At 36.6% G+C, this 22724-nt stretch overlaps 2 protein-coding genes and 1 pseudogene across 2 annotated transcripts; 1 reads left to right on the top strand and 2 right to left on the bottom strand.

Annotated features, from left to right (window-relative positions):
- Positions 1–1855: 1855 nt before the first annotated feature.
- On the top strand, positions 1856–3148 carry LOC107785611 (transcription factor PRE6-like). The gene is made up of 2 exons (XM_016606953.2): positions 1856–2297; positions 2903–3148. The coding sequence occupies exons 1-2, from the start codon at positions 2172–2174 to the stop codon at positions 3053–3055; spliced, it is 279 nt and encodes a 92-aa protein (XP_016462439.1). The 5' UTR covers positions 1856–2171; the 3' UTR covers positions 3056–3148.
- A 7968-nt stretch (positions 3149–11116) lies between these two features.
- Positions 11117–11959, bottom strand: LOC142167281 (uncharacterized). The gene has a single exon (XM_075227444.1). It carries the CDS (start codon positions 11957–11959, stop codon positions 11117–11119), a length of 843 nt encoding a protein of 280 aa, XP_075083545.1.
- A 1867-nt stretch (positions 11960–13826) lies between these two features.
- LOC142167280 (putative methyltransferase PMT2) lies at positions 13827–15386 on the bottom strand (annotated as a pseudogene).
- Positions 15387–22724: the final 7338 nt, after the last annotated feature.

Raw genomic sequence — 22724 nt, 5'->3', positions numbered from 1 at the left:
TCCCTTTCTTGTTCATGGAAAGAATACAAGTTATAATCTTCTTTTATCTTTTGTTTTCTTTTCTTTATTTTATTTGTCCTCTATTCTTCTTGTCGAATATCCATATTCACCTATATCATCATCAAAATCATCGTCATCAGAAAAAGAGAGTCTGTCCAATTACTTCTTCTACGCCAGAACCATTGATTGGGTTTGTCCTGCTGAAGTTAGGTAAAGAAAGAAGGGTTTAATGATCATCGGCTGACATTACTAAGCAAGAGCCAAGAGTTAATGGAAGAAAATTATTCCACGGAGGGAGCTCTAGAGGCGGATTTATGATTTGATGTGTACTAATTTTAGATTTTAATTCTTTTGAGTTATTGGGTTCTTAATTTATAATTTGCACATATTAAATTAAACTTTTTAAGATGTATACATAGAGGCGAAATGAGAACTTCAAGCTTATGGGTTCGGGATCTTAATCCTTTTAAATTATTGGGTTCTAAATTAATAATTTATACATATTTAATAAAATTTTAAGATAAAAACATGATTTGAACCAAAGTTACTGAATTCGACCGAACCAGCAGCCGACATTGTGGCTGTGCCTCTGCGGATACAAGATTTGGATCAAAACTATTAAGTTACGTGAATATCTTAAATGGTACATCCCCTAGTTCTACACATAGCTGCACTACTCTACTCCAACCTCGTTGTCATGGATATGATTCACATCTCTTTCAAATCATCATCAAGTCATCATAAAACAAAAAATGTAAATGAATTCAAATACAGATACTATTTCTTATAGTATGTTAATAGAATTAATTTTATATACGGTGGAGTTGGGGTGGGGTGGGGTGGGGTGGGGGAAGGTATAGAGACTAAAGTGGTCTTTGTTGTTATATTAAAATGACAGGGAGATAATAAGATAACATGGGCTTGCGTGCTGCTACTGACACAAGAGGCCCCAAAATTGGCAGATAAACAAGGGCAAATTTTCTATTAGCCTTCTTCCCCTACTTGACTTCGTAAACTAACCTCTAGTTTAGGAGACATATGGAGAAGGACATCAACGCGTTCCTTCTCCTACCCTTTAACCCACAATAAAGTAAAAACAATATAAGTATTGATCAGAAAATGAATCTTGGATCTAATTTAATCCAAAATCTAACTCATGAGCTGAGAACCGCTCAAAATCATATAAGTTAAGAGACCAAGTTCTCCATCAACTACTAATATTTGAATGTAACACCCCCACACCAAATCTGACAAATGAAGCGTGGACAATATAATATGTGACATGAAATCGGGTAAACCAAAAATTAGAATAAGTCTTAGAAATTGAAATTTAAACCTAACTCAATCCTAACAGTTAATTAGGATTGTCCAAAACTAAGTCCTCCCCTTCCACTATCGCCTTGTGAACCTAACAATTATAAGCAAATCTATGTTCAATTCGACATATATACACGTATACATACACATATCTTTATATATGTTACTCCGCGCATAATTATACTAAAATTAAGTTTATTATTACAAAAAAACAATGGCTACAATAACTTTTCTTGACCCCACTCACGAATAAACGTGTGAATTGTAATTTCTTTAACAAAAACCTTTCAATGAAGTATATATATATATATATATATATATATATATATATATATATATATATATATATATATATGTGGATAAAAATAATTTAGGTTCAATAATAAAAATTTTAATGATTGAATTCTCAATAATATTATTTAAATTCTAAATCAACCTCTACTCAAAATCATGAATCATATTTTCTAATAATCCACCAACCCATCCAGCCTACCCTAGCCTCCTTATTCTCTTTCACCGATTCCTTCTATTTCCTCTCTATATATTTCAAACTTACTATAAAAACAAGAATAGCCCACAGTTTTCTCCCATGCACTTGTCTATTGATCTTCACCTCCAACACTTCTTGCTTAGTGTTTTTCTCTTACTCTTCTTTATGGTTCCCATATCTCTTTGTCCATAACTTGTCTATGAAATAGTTACTATCCTCTGCTCTTTTTAAACTCCCACTCAACAGAACTCACACAATATTCACTCGAGATTCTATTATAACTTCTCTCTGACAGCTTAATCACAAACTCTTTCCGTTCTGGTTTATTGTTTGAATTGTGAGTTCCTTCTCAGTTCCCCTGACAATGTCAAGCCGAAGATTACGTTCGAGACAGTCAGGAGTTTCAAGAATAAGCGATGATCAAATTGCCGATCTGGTATCTAAGTTACAACTGCTTATACCTGAAATCCGCAATAGGCGTTCTGACAAGGTACCATGAATATATATTTTTGAATTTAAGTTCTATGTATTGACTGGTGTAATACACAATTATGTCGCTTATAAGATAACATAAATAAATCTCTATAGTACGTATTAAATATTGCTAACCTGATAAAACTAGTAACTAACATAGTTACACTGATCGTTCAAAAAATTGGTATTGTCATGTATATAATTAAATCCGAATATTTGTTAGCTATATTTACTCCACATTGGTCATTTGTTGTCTTCAATTACTTACTATATCCATGTTGTGTGTGCACAAATGAACACATTTTCATGAAGCCATTCATATTTTATGTGGCCTTCGTTTTCTTTTTAGGGATAAGTTTGAGGGTCATATTCTCATGCCCACAAGCCCTCATTTAATACTCTGTTGCAGCATGTGGTGTAGGACTCTTTGTCACTTCATAATATTTCTTGCTAGTCACATTTATAGGACTCTTTGTCACTTCATTATATTTCTTGGTAGAGTACTCACATTTGTTTACATGCATTATTTGAGCTTATGTTAATTAAATAAAAGGTTTAATTAGTTAGTATATGATCACGTGAATAATTATAACTTTTATCTTACCATTTGGTTTGAAGCAGGTTACAGCTTCCACAGTGTTGCAAGAAACATGTAACTACATAAGAAGTTTACACAGAGAAGTGGAAGACCTAAGTGAACGATTATCGGTGCTTTTGGATTCTACTGAGAGTGATAGTGCTCAAGCTGCTATTATTAGAAGTTTACTTATGTGACAATAATTGCCATTATTAGAAGCATACTAATTTCAACTGCTACCTCTATTTTGTACTTCACTTTAATTCCATCTTGTTATTTTGGATTCCAAAGTTTTGCAAGAGACATGCAACTACATTAGTAGTTATATTTAATTAGCGTTTGGCCACTAGGCCAGTAGTGTAGGAGAGACGCTCTCTCTCTCTATTTAGACTGGCTAGTATCAGCTATGTCATACATATATATATGGCAAGGTTTGGATAGTATTATTGGTTTCTATCCATCCATTTCAAGAGCTGATGCTTCTTTGCCCAACCATTGTTAATTATAATTAAATATTTTATCATCTGTCATTCTGTTACTTTCTTTTCATCTATTAGGCGTACGTAACTTTGCTGCATCATAGGTGAATTTACAACGAGTATAGAGATCCATTGGACTATTTTCATCCTGCCTTTAATTAGTTTTATTCTATATGATGTCGTTTGACTTATAACGAGTAGAGATCAATGACTTACTTTAATCTACATATTCCAGTTGTAGTTGTCTCGGCTTCTGCTATGGCTACGGATACCAATACCAATACCAAATTTATTAACATAAATATCCGATTTTTTGTAAACGGAATATTAATATTAAATCCAAACGTAATAGTATATGCCCTTCACTTTTTGTAAAAGACATTTACAAAACAGTTTGCACCTCTTCAGAAGAACAGTTTGTACCTATAAATACCAGTCCACTCTTTCAGATTTTTCATACGAATTTCTGACTTCTCCTCCTTTCTTCTGCATTGTTTTAACTACAAACAAAGTATTAGTAAGTGTGATTTGCTACCGATTTTGTGTTTGCTGAAATATTGGTGTTTGAAGTATCGCTACACCAGTGTGTAATTCGTTCCATCCTGGGAGGAAATAATCCACAACCTTGGGTACTAGGAGGGGATTAAATTCCTTAAGGAAACACTGTGAATTCAGTGGGCTCGGATTAAATTCTGTTTCATTTACATTTATGTTATTTTATCTTCTCCATAATTGTTTTACAAATACAGTTAAACAACAGTAGTCATTAACTGTGATAGTTTAATATAAAAAACAAGACATTCTACTCTAAGTTTCAATGGTTTGACTCTTTAAATTGTTGAAATTATCAATCTCTTTCTATATAACTTATGATTTTTACGTAGCATGCTAGGTATCTGCTGATACTTGAGATATAGCAAAACATTTCATATGAAATAGAAATTTAGTGTGGTATCTGGCGAGCTCTGACTAGTGTGTGCAATTAACAAATCAAGAGGTAAGGTTACAAAATTAATTACTCAAAAGGCAGTAATTTCAACATTAGGCTTTACTAGAATGGATATCCTTTTGTTATTGGAGTGTTTTACTTCCCCTGTAGGATTATCCGGTGTTAATCCAAATTAATCAGTCCATCAAAATTTTGATACCAAATGATTAAACAAAAATAAAAATATTAAGTAGGATTTTACAGGACAATCTTTGATGCCTGAAAGTCGTATCCACTAAGCACGTCACTTGACAGCTTCTTGTCAGCAAATGTCTAATTCGGTATATGAAGATCAATGAAATTTTAAAAATAAAAAAATAATTAAAAAATAATAATAAATGACATTTCAATTTACAAGATGCAGTACCCCTTGGTGGACCATTTCGTAGCTTGACAAAACTAGGGGTTTCATAAGGTTCATGTGCGGCAGCTTGGCTAAAGAGGTGTGGACCATGCAATACAGAATGCGCATGATTTTATTACGTTTCAATTTATATATACAATATTTTTCGTTTTGGGGCTTCACAAAATATTTGATGATATTATATTTTAGTTAACTTTTATCATTTTAAAAATTTAAATACGTAAAATTATACAAATTTTAGGCTTTTATACGTTGTTCTCTGTAAAACTACTTTTTTCTTTTTACTCCATTATTTTTTGTATTTTATCTTATAATATTGTAATAGATATAAGTGAAGTTAATATCTTAAATAATGCGTTATTCAAACGTCGTTATATGTATTGAGACAGATGAAGAAATTTTATCTTATCTCCCATTGTACGACCTCACGTGAGGCTTCCTAACAAGTTAACAATCCTTTGGCACTAACCTCTAACCCTCGGTAGTAATTGTAATTATATGACAAGTTGAGGAGAGAACGTGGTAATTATATGAATGATGTAAGTTGATCATATTAGGCAAGTTGCAGACTAACAAAAATAGAACTTTACTAACCTTTCTCAACCACTGTTTCCTACCGTGGAAGTTGGGGAATTCATAATCCTGAGATACCGTATTATTCTATTTGCACACTTGACAAACACTTATCCTAGGTCGTGATGGCGCCTAACACCGCCGTCAGGTAAGCCAACGATGATTGATCCACTTAATTACTCATTTTTATTCCTTTTGAAATCATAATTTCCATTAACTAAATAGTATGAAATAGAATTTACAGGGTGAAACAATTATAATTACATGAACTACCATACTAAACAGTCAATAGGAAACCCCAAAATTCGGTGTCACAAGTGCATGAGCATCAACTAGGAAATATGATAAAATACATCATCTGTCTGGAATACAAATTAGACAGGAGAATGTAAATAACTGTGATGGAGACTCTGTGTGTTACGGATACGTAACATGGGATGCAGCTCACCTAAGTCCCCGCAATAGCCACGCCTCTGCGCCCATAAGAATACTAGACATATATGTACCTGTACAAGATATGCAACAAGTGTAGCATGAGTACATAAAACACGTGTACCCAATAAGTATCTAGTCTAACCTCGAAGAAGTAGTGACGAGGGGTCGACTTCGACACTTACTATGGGCTAATAATAAAATACCGAAATTATAATTAAGCATGGATTATGTAAATACAGCTGAAAACTCAATAACAAGAAATAAATAAATAATTCTTTCACTGATAGTAAATCTCAAATTAATTTCCATCATTTAACAAATTAATCTCTCAAGGAAATGAAACAATATCAATTATAATTGGACTCCAAGAATTATTACGCACAAATTATGCCGATGTCACGACCCAACTCCATGTCAGGCTGTGATGGCGTCCAGCACCGTTGCTGGACAAGCCAACAATGAACAACTTAGTGATTTCTCATTTGTTTTTGTTTATTAAGAAATTCCAACATTTAGCTTTACTTATATTTAAAGTATTTGATAAATAAAGAATTTTTAAAGCAAACAAACGGAAACATCTAAAAGAAGTTATAACTATTGAATTACAACCCAAAAATCAAAGTCTACTAATACGTGCCAAGATATAGTGTCACAAGTGTGTGGGCAACTAGTAGAATATAGAAAAGATGACTATCCTACTGTCTGAAACATAATAGACAGATAAAAACAAAAGAGAAACTCCGGCATGCTGCTGAGCAGCTCAGTAGGGGGCAGCTCACCGTGAAGTCTCGGTCCAAGATCAGGTATGCGTGCCGGACGGGTGACTAGATGCACCAGCCTCAGATCCTGTACAATTAAGTACAAAAGCGTAGTATGAGTACATAAATAATATGCACCCAGTAAGTATCCCGCCTAACCTCGAAGAAGTAGTGACGAGGGATCGACTTGACACTTACTAGGGCCAACAATAATGTAATTAAAGTGTTATGCTAAGTATGAATATCATGAATAATACTGACAGTTCAATAACGGGAAGAGATAAGTTCTTCTTTCATAATTAAAATCTCAATTTCAGTCATATCATTTAATAACTTACATTTCAAGGCATTTAACAATATAAATCACGGAGAGTTCCAAATAATTAACATGCACAATTATGCCGAGGGCGTATGGCCCGGTCCAACATAATATTAAATTGTGCACTGCCGGAGGGTCAAACGACGCGAACCATAGATGCATTTATTTACTACTGAGGCGCTCGACCTGATCCACAAACAGCAATTATTTTTAAGGAAACACGAATTTCCATTTACAATCAAGTATTCTAATAAATTCTTTAAATAGGTGAACTTAGCCCTTTTTCAAATTCTTTTGTCAAATTTTAACATGATTAGAGTAATTGAATTAGTAAGTAAGGGCACACACATTTCGAATAAGGCATGATACGATTCCTGAGCTACCCAGACGATAGCATAATAGTAGCTACATACGGACTCTCGTCACCTCGTACGTACGTAGCCCCCACAAATAGGTACACATTTATATTTAATTCACCTATGGAGTTAATTACCTCTTACAAGGTTAGAAAGGAGACTTAACTCATCTCAAAGCCTACTTCCCAATTCAAGAACGCTCTCAAACCTCCAAATTTGACGCCAAACAACTCGAAGCTAGTCAAAAATTACATAAACTAATCAATCTATGCTCAAAAGTTCATAATTCCACCATTTAAGTGATTATAGTCCTCAATCATAGATAACTTCCAATGTATTTTTCTTGGCTATTATTGGCATAACATGCATTACACAACAAAACCTCCTAAGTCATGCATTCATGTCCATAACGTTGTGGTGCGTCAATGAGTTTGTTGATATTATTATAAGCGCTTGCATGTTTCTTCCATTTCTTGCTGTCTTTCAGAAATGCCTTAGCAGAAACTCCAGAAAATAGTCCATTAGCGATTCCTGAGGAAACATCATAGTCCTCAAGGGAATGCACTAAATAAACAACAGAAGATTTTAACTTCTCTGGAAATCCCAGCGCTGAGCAGCTACATAATTTTATTTTACTTTGAGAAAGTAAGTATGCTGAGCAGGTGATGCTGAGCAGCAACAAAATTTTGCACCACATTTTACTAAGAACTCATTTTGGACAAGAAGCAACTTCATATTCACTACTAGAAATTCGGTAAAAACCGACCAAAAAAACCGACCAACGTTGGTCGGTAATGGCCAAAAATCGACCAAAACGCGACCATTTATGTGTGGACGGTATTTTTGTGGTCGGAAAGGAATACCGACCAAAGTTGGTCGGAAATTACCGACCAACTTTGGTCGGTCAATTAAATTAAAAAAAAAAAAATATTGCGAAAAAACCGACCAAAGTTGGTCGGTTTTTTCCGATCAAAGTTGGTCGGTTTTTTCCGACCAAAGTTGGTCGGTATTTTAATTATGTAATAAAAAGATTCACCATCTGGGAATCGAAACGGGGTCTGTACTGTGGCAGGATATTATTCTACCACTAGACCATTGGTACATTTTATTTTAAGATTGCCTTTGATTTGATTTATACTCTTTAATTGTATTTTCGCACGAAAATAATCGACCAAAGTTGGTCGGTTTTATTAAAAAGTAAAATTACCGACCAAAGTTGGTCGGTTTTTTTAAATGATCCGCCGAATTAACCGACTAATTTTGGTCTTTTTTTTAATATTAATTTTTATTTATTTTAATTGAAAAACCGACCAAAGTTGGTCGGTTTCTTGAAACATAAATTTCGCGGGACTCAAAAATAGTTTTTCGCATTTTTGCGCCAAAGAAAACCGACCAAAGTTGATCGGTTTCGTAAAAAAAAAAAAATTAAAAAAAATTTTTTTTGAAAAACCGACCAAATTTGGTCGGTTTTTTGATCGACCAAAGTTGGTCGGTCAACCTTGGTCGGTTTTTGCAGAATTTTTAGTAGTGATTTCATGGTTGTCATAGGTTCTCATTATGCAATTAGCTTTACGCTGGGGTATTCATGCTGTCATATATATGATTATATGTTCAACAAGCATTGACCACCATTTGAACAGAGTTTTGTATTGACTAGATGCCCCTCTGTTAATAAACCAGAGTATTTAGGATTTAGGCTGCCATAACTGTTAAACAGAGACAAATGATAACAAGTGAATGATGTTTTCTTTTTTTATGAGGTGGTGACAAGCAGCTCAGCTTGCACTCACCTCAATTTTTCCACCGAAGTGGTATCTTCCACTAGCATAGGTAACAAGTAACTCTAACCAAGATTCATGGTCCTCGGTCTGCTTCATTAACTACTATGTCATACCCTTGGGTGCGACAAGCCAATAATATTGAAGGTGTTTGGAACTAGACATACCAGACACTAAATGTAACTGAGTCAGCAAGAAGTGACATTAAAAATGCAAGGAAATCCATTTCAACCATACTGCATGTCACTAAATATGCAAGGAAATCCATTTCAACCATACTCCATACATCATTGAATACAACAAACAGCAACAACAACAATAACAAAAACAATAACAACATACCTAATATTATCCCACACCGTAGGGTATGAGGAGGGTAGTGTATACGTAAACTTTACCCCTACCTGGCGAGAATAGAGAGGTTGTTTCCAATAGACCCTCGGCTCAGGAAAGTATAAGCACCACAATAATGAAAATATAGACAAGGGACGGTACCAAAAAGTCATATAAAAGCAGAATAAAAAGAATAAGACAATAAGGTGATCAACAATGAAAGAAAACAACGGTTAGTCATAAATGCGTCAATACTATTGTCTTGTCTCCATACCTTCCTATCAAGGGTCATGCCCTCAGTCAGCTGAAGTTGCGATATGTCTTGTCTAATCACCTCTCTCCACCTCTTCTTAGGCCTACCTCTACCTCTTCGTAGGCCCTCCAATGTCAACCTCTCACACCTCCTCACTGGGGCGTCTGTGCTCCTCCTCCTCACATGACCAAATCATCTAAGTCACGCTTCCCGCATCTTGTCCTCAATAGGGGTCATACCCACCTTGTCATGAATAACCTCATTTCTAATTCTATCTAACCTGGTGTACCCGCACATCCATCACAACATCCTCATCTCTGCTACATTCATCTTCTGGATATGAGCGATCTTGAATGGCCAACACTCAGCCTCATACAACATCGTTGATCCGACCACCACTCTGTATAACTTACCCTTAAGTTTCGGTGGCACCTTTTTGTCACACAAAACGCCGAAAATGAGTCCCCATTTCATCCATCCCGCGCCAATACGATATGTGACGTCTTCATCAATTTTCTCATCCACCTGAATAATAGACCCAAGGTACTTAAAACTCCCTCTCCTAGGGATGACCTGCGAGTTCAGCCTCACCTCCCCTTCCCCTCCTTGAGTCTCGCCACTGAAATTACACTCTAAGTATTCTGTCTTGGACCTGCTCAACTTGAAACCTTTAGATTCCAGAGTTTGCCTCCATACCTCTAACTCTGCGTTCACACCGTCTCGCGTCTCGTCGATCAATACAATATCATATGCAAATAGCATACACCACGGAACCTCCCCTTGGATGTGGCGCGTCAGTACGTCCATCACCAGAGCAAACAAAAAAGGGCCGAGTGTCGACCCCTGATGCAACCCCATCATAACCGAAAAATGGTTCGAGTCCTCACCCACCGTCCTTACTCGGGTCTTTACTCCATCATAAATATCCTTAATCAACCTAACGTATGTAAAAGGTACACCTTTAGCCTCCAAACATCGCCACAAAACCTCCCTCGGAACTTTATCGTACGCCTTTTCTAATTCGATGAACACCATATTCAAGTACTTTTTTCTCTCGCTATAATGCTCCATCAATCTCCTAACAAGGTGGATGACTTCTGTAGTCGAATGCCCCAGCATAAACCCAAACTGGTTCTCGAAAATAGACACACTCCTTCTCACCCTTAGTTCTACCACTCTCTCCTAGACTTTCATACTATGGCTAAGCAGCTTGATACCCCAATAGTTATTGCAATTTTGGATATCACCCTTATTCTTGTATACAGGAACCATCGTGCTCCACCTCCACTCTTCGGGCATCTTATTCGTTCTAAAAATGACATTAAATAATCTAGTGAGTTACTTCAAGCCTGCCTTGCCCGCACTCTTCTAAAACATCACTGGGATGTCATCCGGCCCGGTCGCTTTGCCTCTGCTCATCTTACGTATAGCCCCCTCAATTTCATCAACTCTAATCCGCCTACAGTACCCAAAGTCACAGCGGCTCCCAGAGAGTTCCAAATCACATAGTACAATGCTCATGTCTCCCTCCTCGTTTAAGAGACTATGAAAGTAGGTCTGCCATCTCCGATGGATTAGCCCATTATCCAACAAAACTCTACCTTCTTCGTCCTTGATGCACTTCACTGGTCCAAGTCACGCGTCTTCCTTTCTCGCGCCTTGGATAACCTGAACAACCACTTATCCCCACCTCGACCCTCTAATTCCTCATAGAAACGACTAAAAGCTGCAGTCTTGGCCGCGGTAACTGCTAGCTTTGCCTCTTTCTTAGCCGACTTATAATGCTCCATATTCGCCCTCTTCTCCTCCTCGCCTACACTTTCCACTAGCTTCAGATACGCTGCTTTCTTGGTTTCCACATTTCCTTGAACCTCTCCATTCCACCACCAGTCTCCCTTGTGACCGCCAGAGTAACCCCTTGAGATCCATAATACCTCTCTCGCAGCTTCCCTAATGTACTGCGCAGTCGTGGTCCACATAGCGTTTGCGTCCCTACTACTCCTCCAAACCCCCATAGTCACCAGCTTGACCCCCAACTCCTGCGTTTTAGCTTCCGCCAAGGATCCCCACTCTATCTTATATTGGCTATACATTGCCCTCTTCCTCATGATCTCAAGGTCCATGACCAGAAGCCTATGAAGGGTCGAGAGGTTCTCACTCGAGATGACTTTGCAATCCGTGCAAAGACCTCTATCGGACTTCCTACAGAGTAAATAATCAATCTGAGTCTCGGGCACCGAACTCCGGAAGGTGACCAAGTGCTTCCTCCTCTTCGAGAAACTCGAGTTTTCTATCAACAAATCAAATGCTCTAGCAAAGTCCAGCAGAGACGTTCCTCCTCCGTTTCTATCTCCAAAACCAAAGCCATTATGCACATCATCATACCCCCCAAACGTCGCTCCAATGTGGTCGTTGAAATCTCTTCTTATGAAAAGCTTATCGGTATGTGGGATACCACACACCATCTCATCCAAATCCTCCCAAAAATGCCTCTTGACTTTCTCATCCAAGCATGCTTGGGTGCGTACGCACTGATTATGTTCAAAGTAAAACCTCAAACAACTAGCTTAATAGTTATCAGTCTGTCATTCACCCACCTAACCTCCACCACTAGCTTACGAAGGTCCTTATCAACCAAGATACCTACCCCGTTCCTGCCCCCCACTCTCCCAGAATACCAAAGTTTAAAACTGCCCGCATCCCGCACCTTATCTCCTATCCACCTAGTCTCATGTACACAAGCTATATTAATCTTCTTTTTCTCGAGAATCTTCGTTAACTCTACAGATTTTCTAGTCAAAGTTCTTATGTTCCAAGACCCACTCTCAGCCTAGTAGCTCCCTTAGCCCTCTTACCCCCCTCCCCGTTGACACCCCCGAGGACAAGACCTTACCCTACCATCGTTCACCAAAGCCACTATAATCTATAAGTCACTACGCAAGCACTATCACGAAAACAAGCGACAAAAATAAAATAAATTAGCGAAATATAATCTACCACTAAAGGTCGCAAAACAGGTAAAGAAATAAAATAAAGGAACTAACAGGAACTATAATCTACAACTAAAGGTCAGAAAAACAGGTGAAGAAATACAGTACAAGAGCTAAAGAGGGCTATAATCTACAACTAAAGATCACAAAGAAAATGTGCAAAACTATAATGCAAAGTTATCACTAATGCAATTAATTTAACAATGCTAGGGCCAATACTAACTAAAGATTCAAGAACAAAATAGGCAGGCAATGAGATACAATTACGGTAAAATATCAAACTATTAAAATATCAAGGCAAGAGAGAAACAATATAACCTGAATTGCAGCCTTTGAAGTTAACGGAAATCTAGCCGTGATGGATTACGACGAGCTGGAGGAACGGTGTCGTCGTTTGAAACTCGCGGACCGAGAATCAATCGGATTTTTTTGGATTTGTATTCGATTTCGATTTGTTTAACCACTCAACCCAAATGTTCCGTATATACTCTCTGAAAATCTTCTGTACGCCTCGTCGGAAAGCTCACCGGAAAACCGATAAATCTCCAAAAGAAAGAACGAACTTTGCCGGAAAATCAATACTGTAATTCCAAGAACCCGGACTTGATTCTCAAGAAACACAAAAGTAAAAGGGAAATTAAACTGAAATGCAGATGGAGAGAGAAGAAAAATTCAATTTATTATCTGCTATAAGATCTTTATATGACTGTTGTTGGAATACAGTTGGTTCTTGGGCTGCAAAGATGATGGAATAAGTGAACTGCGAAGACAATGGGCACCCGGGGGTGGGGTGGATGGAAAAGATGATGCAACCGCAATGGAATATGTGAAAACAGTTGTCTTTTTGGCTCAAGAAGATAGTGGTTCTAGGTGGAGAAGATGGCGGCAATGATGATTATGGATGGATAACCGAGTTAGATGCTTCCAATTTTCCTTGTAATGAAGAACGAAAATCAATCCAGTTTCAGTTGGACGGGAAAATGGGGTCGTAACAAAAGCAGCAACAAAAATATGGAAAAAGTGACGGCCGCATACATCATTGAATATAACTTATAATAACATGCCAAATGCAACAAAAGAACTCCAGTCGATCTTTTATTATAGCTTCTACAGAAAGGGGAGGCTTACTAGAGTTCAGAATAATTGTGGTGTGCGCTGTAATATCCCCATATCGAAGATTCCATCGGTATGAAGAAACAATAAACTTACAGTTAAAGAGATGCTACCAGACAAGTAAATGATTCAACAGAACATAAGGGAAACATGCAAAAAAGGGAGAAAAGTGAGTCACAATCTCTTCTGGAATTTTAACCAAGAAACTCTTTCCAAATCAAATATGTTATCAACTATGATTTCTCAATAATAACAGAAATATTCATACAGTAGCTCCCCATGGGATAAGACAACGACAACAATGAGACATATCAAAGGCCCCAGATGGATATGGCATTTTAATTGTTCCTAAGACACCAATAATAACAGCAGGCACACCCATAAGCCTACCAAGCACCAAAAACCATTGTTAGCCAAAACAGATAACAGAATAACAGAAATACAGGCTACACTTTTCATGTAGAAGAGAAGGATAGATCTCTTTTACAATAAGAAAGATTTACTCAGCAGAAAACAAATACTAACAACCAGCAGTCCACAGACGCCAAATTTGGGTTGGGATTACTACTGAAGCATGCTGATAAATATATTTGTCTGCCCCTAGTGGAAACTGTATTCCTCTTTCACGGAACCAAAAATAAAATACCTTCATACTGAAACCAATTCTGAATCCGCCTTCTTAACTGTCAAGCTCTTATATGGAGAATTGGCACAGGAACATAATCCCGGCTTTTTCCCATACAAATGGGGTAACATGTCCCATAAGGCTGGAATAAGGCACTGTAACTTCCTTGCATGAGTTGGACAATGCCTTTCATGGTAGATCATACCCAAGTAAGGTCATAGAACGCCTTTGTTCTTGACAGGGTAATCAGTGTATCGAGGATCACGTGGCTTAAATTCTTTGAATTCCATTGCTGACTCATCAATATTAGCAGTGTGGGTACCATGACCAGTGTCAAGATTGAGATTTGGTAGGATATTGCAGCTCTTAGTAATCTTGGTGACAGCTAGAGCTACACTATCTCCTTTCCCAGAGCGACTTCTTTTCCATACTCCCAAGTAAATAGAAGAAACAGCACAGACCAGCTACTATAAAAATTGACATAGAAGTCCTAGTGTGTTGAAACTACAGACATCCAAACATCACAAACTGCACCAAAAATTGACCTTGATTATGAAAATGAAAAAGCTTGCAGCTCGATCCAAGTAATATGATAAATTGCTTCTTGAGGATTAAAGGTCATATCATTTGATATATGTGATTATCCAAACAAAACTTCTTCAATACAACAGTTCCACCTTAAAGTTCTCTCAGAATTGTAAGACTCCCCTCTCAATAATCCACAGAAGGAGCATCCACTCATACCAAATATTGTCTACTATTAACCACCTACAGGGCGAGATTGGATAAAGCTCCATTTGTCCACACTGAGGGAGAAGATGGACATACCAACAAATGCAGATCACAATAGTAACCAGCACAGATTTTAAAAACTCAGCACCACCACTTGGAACAAAGTTATTATCTTTTAGTGGTCTGATAGTTCTGTTTTCTACATAACGCCAATGTTCCAATCCATTACCAAACGCTCAAATAAGATTAGTTGGCTCCAGTATACTGAAAGGGGTACATTCAATCTAACTTTGCCTTAATCCAGAACATGGATCAGATATATGATTGCTCTGTATCTATTCTACTCTTTTCTGGCACACTTCATTCTAATACTACAATTTTGTCGCAAATTACGACAAAGACAAAAGCACCAATAGGTAGACAATCACCCATTATTCATGAAAGAGAAAGCCATGAAATGCTTCTATTGCAGCAAAATACTACCGAAACTAATTCTCAAACATCGACTGAACGAAAAATCCAAAAAAAAAAATATCATATCTAAGTAATGCTTTGCTGAATTCTCCAAACCCTCAATTGATTATTTACAAATCCTTCTGTAAACTTTGAAAATCTCTCTTTTGTTTCGTAAAAATCCTCCAAATACAGAATGACATGGAAAATTCTTAACTAAGATGCATTACATCACAATGCATACATTAGCGTAGCCTTAGAACAATATTAAAATTGTCTCCCTCTGATGTATAGGTCACGGGTTCGAACCGTGAAAACAACCACTATTGCATGCATTATGGTAGGCTATCTACGTTAAAGCAGGATGATTTGTGCACCGGGCTCCCTTTAAGATACATTACATCCTTGGAGGACCTCTAAATCCGTTACTCTAAATATTTTACCACTATCGTCAGCAATGGTTAACACCTGCTACAAGCACAACTAATTATTTTTTATTTTAGAGACAAAGATTTTTTAATTCAAGTGGAACAATTTCTTCATTGAAGAGCATCTTCTTCAATAAATAGCATACGGCTTTCATCCTCATTAAACAAACCAAGTAGATTGGAATTGCGAGCATATTTAGCATATTCCTTTTTTGACCTAAGTCGTCTTTCCCGGCCCAAGCATCCCACCAGTTTAATATAACATCAAGATTTGACCATCCTTTGATTACTCATCATCCTATCTTACCATCACTTCATCAAAACACATCATTTCTCAATACACACTAAATCATAGTTCATAGTGATGATGTATGACAAAATAGTGGGTTTTGAGATGCGATGTATAAAATAGGAGGACAAAGAAACAAAGATTCGCAAATCTAAATGTTATCAACTGTTGGAATGACTGGACAAGGGAAGAGGGATTTTGGTCAATCTTACCGACAACACTCTTGTACTGGGTTTCTCGGATCCCTTATCAAAGAATACTGAAACATCAGCATATAAAATACCTCACACATAAATACTGGAACAGGGAAGTAAAGGAACTGAGCTTCAGAGCTGACGGCTGACCTAGCATCAGCAACACATAAATAAGGGTGAATCATAAAGTTTTAGGATGTAACTTATATTTGTAAAACTATTCCATGTTTTGAAAATAATTATATTGTGGATGTCCATTTATTACTCCGCTATAGATAATCTTCCTAAAGAAGATTATCTATTTAATACTCTGTTGAAGTTTATCTATAAGCAGCTGATACAGGCAGGTTGCAAGCAGCTCAATGAAATGATTTGCAGCAGCTTCTTATTAAACAGGCAGGTTGCAAACAGCTCATGCAGACAGCTTACATGTAGCTAAAGAAAAGCCTTGCAGCTGTTTCCTGAAAAGCCTCGCAGCTGCTTCCTTTCTTCTATAAATAGAGCAGTTTTCAGTTCATTATGTACATAAGTTTGAAGTTTGAATAATATATCAGTTTCTCTCTATACTTGTCTTTACTTTACAGTTTTTATTTTATAACACGTTATCAGCACGAGACTCTGCCATCTCGAGAAAATACTTTGAAAGTATCAGAGGTACGAACTTTTTTTTTCTAAATAATGTCAAATCTTTCTTAACTTGAGTTTATAGCCATGGATATATTGGGTAAAAGTTACATGTCTTGGGTGCTTGATGCCGAAATTTATCTTGATGCGATGGGTCTGGCAGACACCATCAAAGATAAAAATCAGGCATCAAACCAAGACCGTGCCAAAGAAATGATATTCCTATGCCATCACCTTGATGAGGGTCTAAAAATGAAATATCTTACTGTTAAAGATCCAGTCATAATGTGGAATAATTTGAAAGATAGATATGACCACCTGAAGATGGTCGTTCTTCCACAGGCACATTATGATTGGACTCATCTAAGGCTACAAGATTTTAAATCTATCAGTGAGTATAATTCTGCTATGTTCAGAATTATTTCCCAATTGAAACTATGTGGTGATAATATTACTAATCATGATATGTTGGAGAAAACTTTCACCACTTTTCATGCCACAAATATGCTCCTGCAGCAGCAATATCGAGAGATGGGATTTAAAAAGTATTATGAACTTATTTCACATCTTTTTGTAGCCGAACAACATAATGGGCTATTAATGAAAAACCATGAAAGTCGACTTACTGGTTCTTGTCCATTCCCTGAAGTGAATGAGACGAACTTCCACCAAGCTAAACGTGGAAGAGGACGTGGCCCCAGTCGTGGTCGGGGAGAAAACTCTAATCGTGGTAATAACAATGCACCAAAGAACCCTCCTCACCACAAGCAGTGGAAAAGGAAGGAACAAAAGCATGAAGCGGTGCAAGCAACAAAGCCAGAAAATGCATGCTATAGATGTGGAGGAAAAGTGCACTGGTCACGTATATGTCGTACGCCGAAGCACCTAGTTGAGCTGTATCAAGCCTCCCTGAAGAAGATAGAGAAAAATATTGAAGCAAATTTTATTTCTGAAGATAATTTAGACTTCATGCATTTGGATGTAGCTGACTATTTTGCACTCCTAGAAGGAGAAACAAGTCATGTGATCGGTAGTGAATCTGTAAAAATGTAAATATTTTAATTTTTGTTGTTTGTAGTAGATAGTATGGTTATGTAATTGTTGTACATAAATAAAAGTTATGCTTTGATAATAATGTTTACTATCATATTTATTTTGTTTATGTGGATAATCCTCAAATTATGTTTGGATCAAAGACCAATCATGAAGATATTTGTGTAATTGATAGTGGAACAACTCATGCCATATTCAAAGATCAGAAATACTTTTCTTATTTGCATAAGGAAAAAGCAAATGTTTCTACAATTTCTGATAATATAAGTTTGATTAAAGGCTCTGGAAGAGCTATTGTATTTCTGTCTAAGGGAACAAAACTTATTATAGACAATGCATTATTCTACTCCAAGTCCCGAAGAAACTTGTTGAGTTTTATAGATATCCGCCGAAATAGGTATCATGTTGAGACAATAGATGAAATGAACGTGGAATATCTTTGTATTACAAAGAATATTTCTGGCCAGAAATGCATTGTAGAAAAGTTACCAACTTTATCTTCTGGCTTATACTATTCAAAGATTAGTACAGTTGAAGCACACTCTATCGTAAACCAGAAGTTTACTGATTCAAATACTTTTGTGCTTTGGCATGGCCGTTTGGGCCTTCCTGGATCAATAATAATGAGATGAATTACTGAAAATTCGAGTGGGCATCCATTAAAGAACCTGAAGATTCTTACAAATGATGAATTTTCTTGTGATGCTTGTTATAAAGGCAAAATGATCACTAGACCATCACCAATGAAGGTTGGCATTGAGTCCCCTACCTTTTTAGAACATATGCATGGGGATATATGTGGACCTATTCACTCACCAAGTGGGCTATTTAGATATTTTATGGTCCTAATAGATGCATCTTCAAGATGGTCTCATGTTTGCCTACTATCATCTCACAACCGGGCGTTTGCAAAGTTATTAGCCCAAATAATTCGATTAAGGGCACAATTCCTAGATTATCCTATAAAGGCTATTCGCCTTGATAATGCTGGAGAATTCTCATCTCAAGCTTTTGATAATTACTGTCTATCAGTTGGAATAAAAGTTGAACATCCTGTAGCTTATGTTCATACTCAAAATGGCCTTGCAGAGTCATTTATTAAACGACTGCAATTGATAGCAAGACCACTACTTATGAAAACAAAATTGCCCACTACTATTTGGGGCCATGCTATCTTGCACGCAGCATCACTTATCCGTCTCAGACCAACACATTATAATAAATATTCTCCGTCACAATTAGTTTTTGGTCATGAACCAAATATTGCCCATCTACGAATTTTTGGATGTGCTGTATATGTGCCAGTAGCACCACCACAGCGCAGTAAGATGGGCCCCCAAAGAAGGTTAGGAATATATATTGGGTTTGAATCACCCTCTATTATTCGCTATCTTGAACCATTGACGGGAGATTTATTTACTGCTCGATTTGCAGATTGTCGATTTGATGAAACAAATTTCCCACAATTAGGGGGAGAGAAAAAGGAAATCAAAAGAGAAATTGTGTGGAAAGTTTCATCATTATCTCATTTTGATCCACGTACCCCTATATGTAATCAGGAGGTCCAGAAGATCATCCATTTACAAAATATAGCAAATCAAATGCCAGACGCGTTTACTGATTTGAAAAGGATAACTAAGTCACATATCCCTGCAGAGAATGTGCCTATACAAATTGATGTCCCAGCAGGACCATCTACTAGCATAAGAACTAGTGAAACTAAAGCACGCCTGAAGCGTGGTAGGCCTTTGGGTTCTAAGGATCGAAATCCTAGAAAAAGAAAATCGACAAATGATCAAAATGATATTATGAAGGGATCTCCTGAAGAGACCCAAGATCTGATTAGTTCTGAGATTCTTGAAGAAATCAATGAACCCGAGACTCAAGTGAGTGAGGAACTTTTAATAAGTTCTACTTGTGATGGGATTAATTTAAATCGATCTGAAATAGTGGTGAATAATATTTTTGCATATAATGTTGCAGTTAACATTATGCAAGATAGTGAGGATTGTGAACCCCGGTCTGTCGAAGAATGTCAACAAAGATCTGATTGGCCAAAATGGCAAGGGGCAATTCAATCATAATTGAACGCACTTGCTAAAAGAGAGGTCTTTGGACCAGTAGTCCAAACACCTGCTGGTGTAAAACCAGTTGGTCATAAATGGGTTTTTGTGCGAAAAAGGAATGACCAAAATGAAGTTGAAAGATACAAGGCTCGCCTTGTCGCACAAGGATTCTCACAACGACCTGGAATCGATTATGAAGAAACATATTCACCAGTTATGGATGCCATAACATTTCGATATCTTATCAGTTTAGCCTTACATGAAAGGCCTGGAATACATCTAATGGATGTGGTTACAACTTATCTGTATGGGTCACTTGATAATGAAATTTACATGAAAATCCCTGAAGGATTTAAAATGCCTGAAACATATTCAAAATCTCGGGAAATGTACTCAATCAGATTACAAAGATCCTTGTACGGTTTAAAGAAATCTGGGCGCATGTGGTATAATCGCCTCAGTGAATATTTGCTGAAAGAGGGTTACATAAACGATGTTATTTGTCCATGTATTTTTATAAAGAAAATGGCTTCAGAATTTGTTATACTTGTTGTTTATGTTGATGATATAAATCTTGTTAGAACTTCAGAAGAGCTCCAAAAACTAATTGAATATCTTAAGAAAGAATTTGAGATGAAAGATCTTGGAAAGACAAAACTTTGTCTTGGTCTGCAAATTGAACATTTAGCAGACGGGATCTTTATCCATCAATCTGCCTATACAGAAAGGGTCTTAAAACGCTTTTACATGGACAAAGCGCACACATTGAGTACACCAATGGTTGTTCGATCACTTGAAGTGACTAAAAATTTGTTCCGACCTCCAGAAGAGGGTGAGGAATTCCTTGGTCCCGAAGTATCCTATCTCAGTGCAATTGGTGCACTAATGTATCTTGCTAATGCTACAAGGCCTGACATAGCATTTTCTGTTAATTTACTAGCAAGATATAGTTCTTCTCCTACACGGAGACATTGGAACGAGATTAAGCATATATTGCAATATTTAAAGGGAACTCCTGATATGGGTTTATTTTATGCTAACAAAGATAGTACAGATCTTGTTGGTTATGCAGATGCAGATTATTTATCTGATCCCCATAAAGCTAGATCTCAAACCGGGTATCTGTTTACATGTGGAGGTACTATCATATCATGGCGCTCCACAAAGCAATCTATTATTTCTACTTCTTCAAATCATGCTGAAATAATAGCTATTCGTGAAGCAAGTAGGGAATGCGTATGGTTGAGATCAATAATTCATTTTATTCGAGAAAAATGTGGTTTGGAATGTGAGAAAAGACCCAAAATTTTATACGAAGACAATGCTGCATGCATAGCCCAATTGACGGGAGGATTTATAAGAGGAGATAGAACGAAGCACATTTCACCAAAATTATTCTACACACACGATCTTCAGAAAAATGGTGACATTGATGTGCAACAAATCCGTTCAAGTGACAATCCGGCAGATTTATTCACTAAATCTTTACCAACTTCAACTTTTGAGAAGATGGTATACAAGATTGGAATGCGGAGACTCAAATATTTGAAACAAGATTTTAATCAGGGGGAGTAAAATACACGATGTACTCTTTTTTCCTTACTAAGGTTTTTTCCCACAGGGTTTTCCTTATAAGGTTTTTAATGAGGGAGCTAGCAATGCATATTACTAAATATGTGTACTATTTTTCCTTCACTAGGAGTTTTCCCACAAGGTTTTTTCCTAGTAAGGTTTTAACGAGGCATAATACCTTTTAATGAACATCCAAGGGGGAGTGTTATGAAAATAATTATATTGTGGATGTCCATTTATTACTCCGCTATCGATAATCTTCCTGAAGAAGATTATCCATTTAGTACTCTGTTGAAGTTTATCTACAAGCAGCTGATGTAGGCAGGTTGCAAGCAGCTCAATGAAATGATTTGCAGCAGCTTCTTATTAAACAGGTAGGTTGCAATCAGTTCATGCAGACAACTTACAAGTAGCTAAAGAAAAGCCTTGCAGCTGCTTCCTTTCTTCTATACATAGAGGAGTTTTCAGTTCATTATGTACATAAGTTTTAAAGTTGAATAATATATCAGTTTTTTTCTATACTTGTCTTTACTTTACAATTTTTATTTTATAACATTCCACCGTTATTAATAGAGAAAAGGGATGGATTTATCCGTGGACTTTCAACTTTGCTAAATAGCCTACATTCCCTCATTGAACATTATATAACTAAGTATTCTTAATTTTGAGATAACTAGGCTTATGGTACGCTTGCACCTATATTAATTACATAATTTTTAAAATATTATTCCACTATATATTTGGCTAATTTAAAATTATATAATATAAATTAAAAAAATATTATTCTTGAAAATGCTGAATGTTATTCCCATTTAGTTAACTCAATAAATGAAGAAATTATGTCCGACATAAAGTTTTAGATGCTTTATTGTGATTTATGACGATGGTCTTATAAAAATTATTGTTATTTTAGTGACATAATACTGAAAACAAAACACAAAAGAGAATAAAAAAGGTTGGTCTTATAGCTCCCAAAATATTATTATTGACAATATAAAGTCTAAATTGTTGCACCCTATATTTTCGTACATAAAAGTACGCCATAAAAAAATTGATGAAAGATCAAAAATGAGATGTTACATCCCGCATTT

The sequence above is a fragment of the Nicotiana tabacum genome, chromosome 12, assembly GCF_000715075.1.
Source record: "Nicotiana tabacum cultivar K326 chromosome 12, ASM71507v2, whole genome shotgun sequence".
Classification (NCBI taxonomy): domain Eukaryota; kingdom Viridiplantae; phylum Streptophyta; class Magnoliopsida; order Solanales; family Solanaceae; genus Nicotiana; species Nicotiana tabacum.
The sequence above is the reverse complement of the archived record's forward strand: the minus strand, read 5'-3'. Positions and strand labels throughout refer to the sequence as shown.

Excerpts from the sequence above, each read along its gene's own strand:
- LOC142167281 (XM_075227444.1), bottom strand. The coding sequence starts at position 11,959 with ATGGTGTGTGGTATCCCACATACCGATAAGCTTTTCATAAGAAGAGAT.
- LOC107785611 (XM_016606953.2), top strand. The coding sequence starts at position 2,172 with ATGTCAAGCCGAAGATTACGTTCGAGACAGTCAGGAGTTTCAAGAATA. Across the intron at positions 2,298-2,902 it reads GCAATAGGCGTTCTGACAAG|GTTACAGCTTCCACAGTGTT; the intron begins GTACCATGAATA and ends GGTTTGAAGCAG.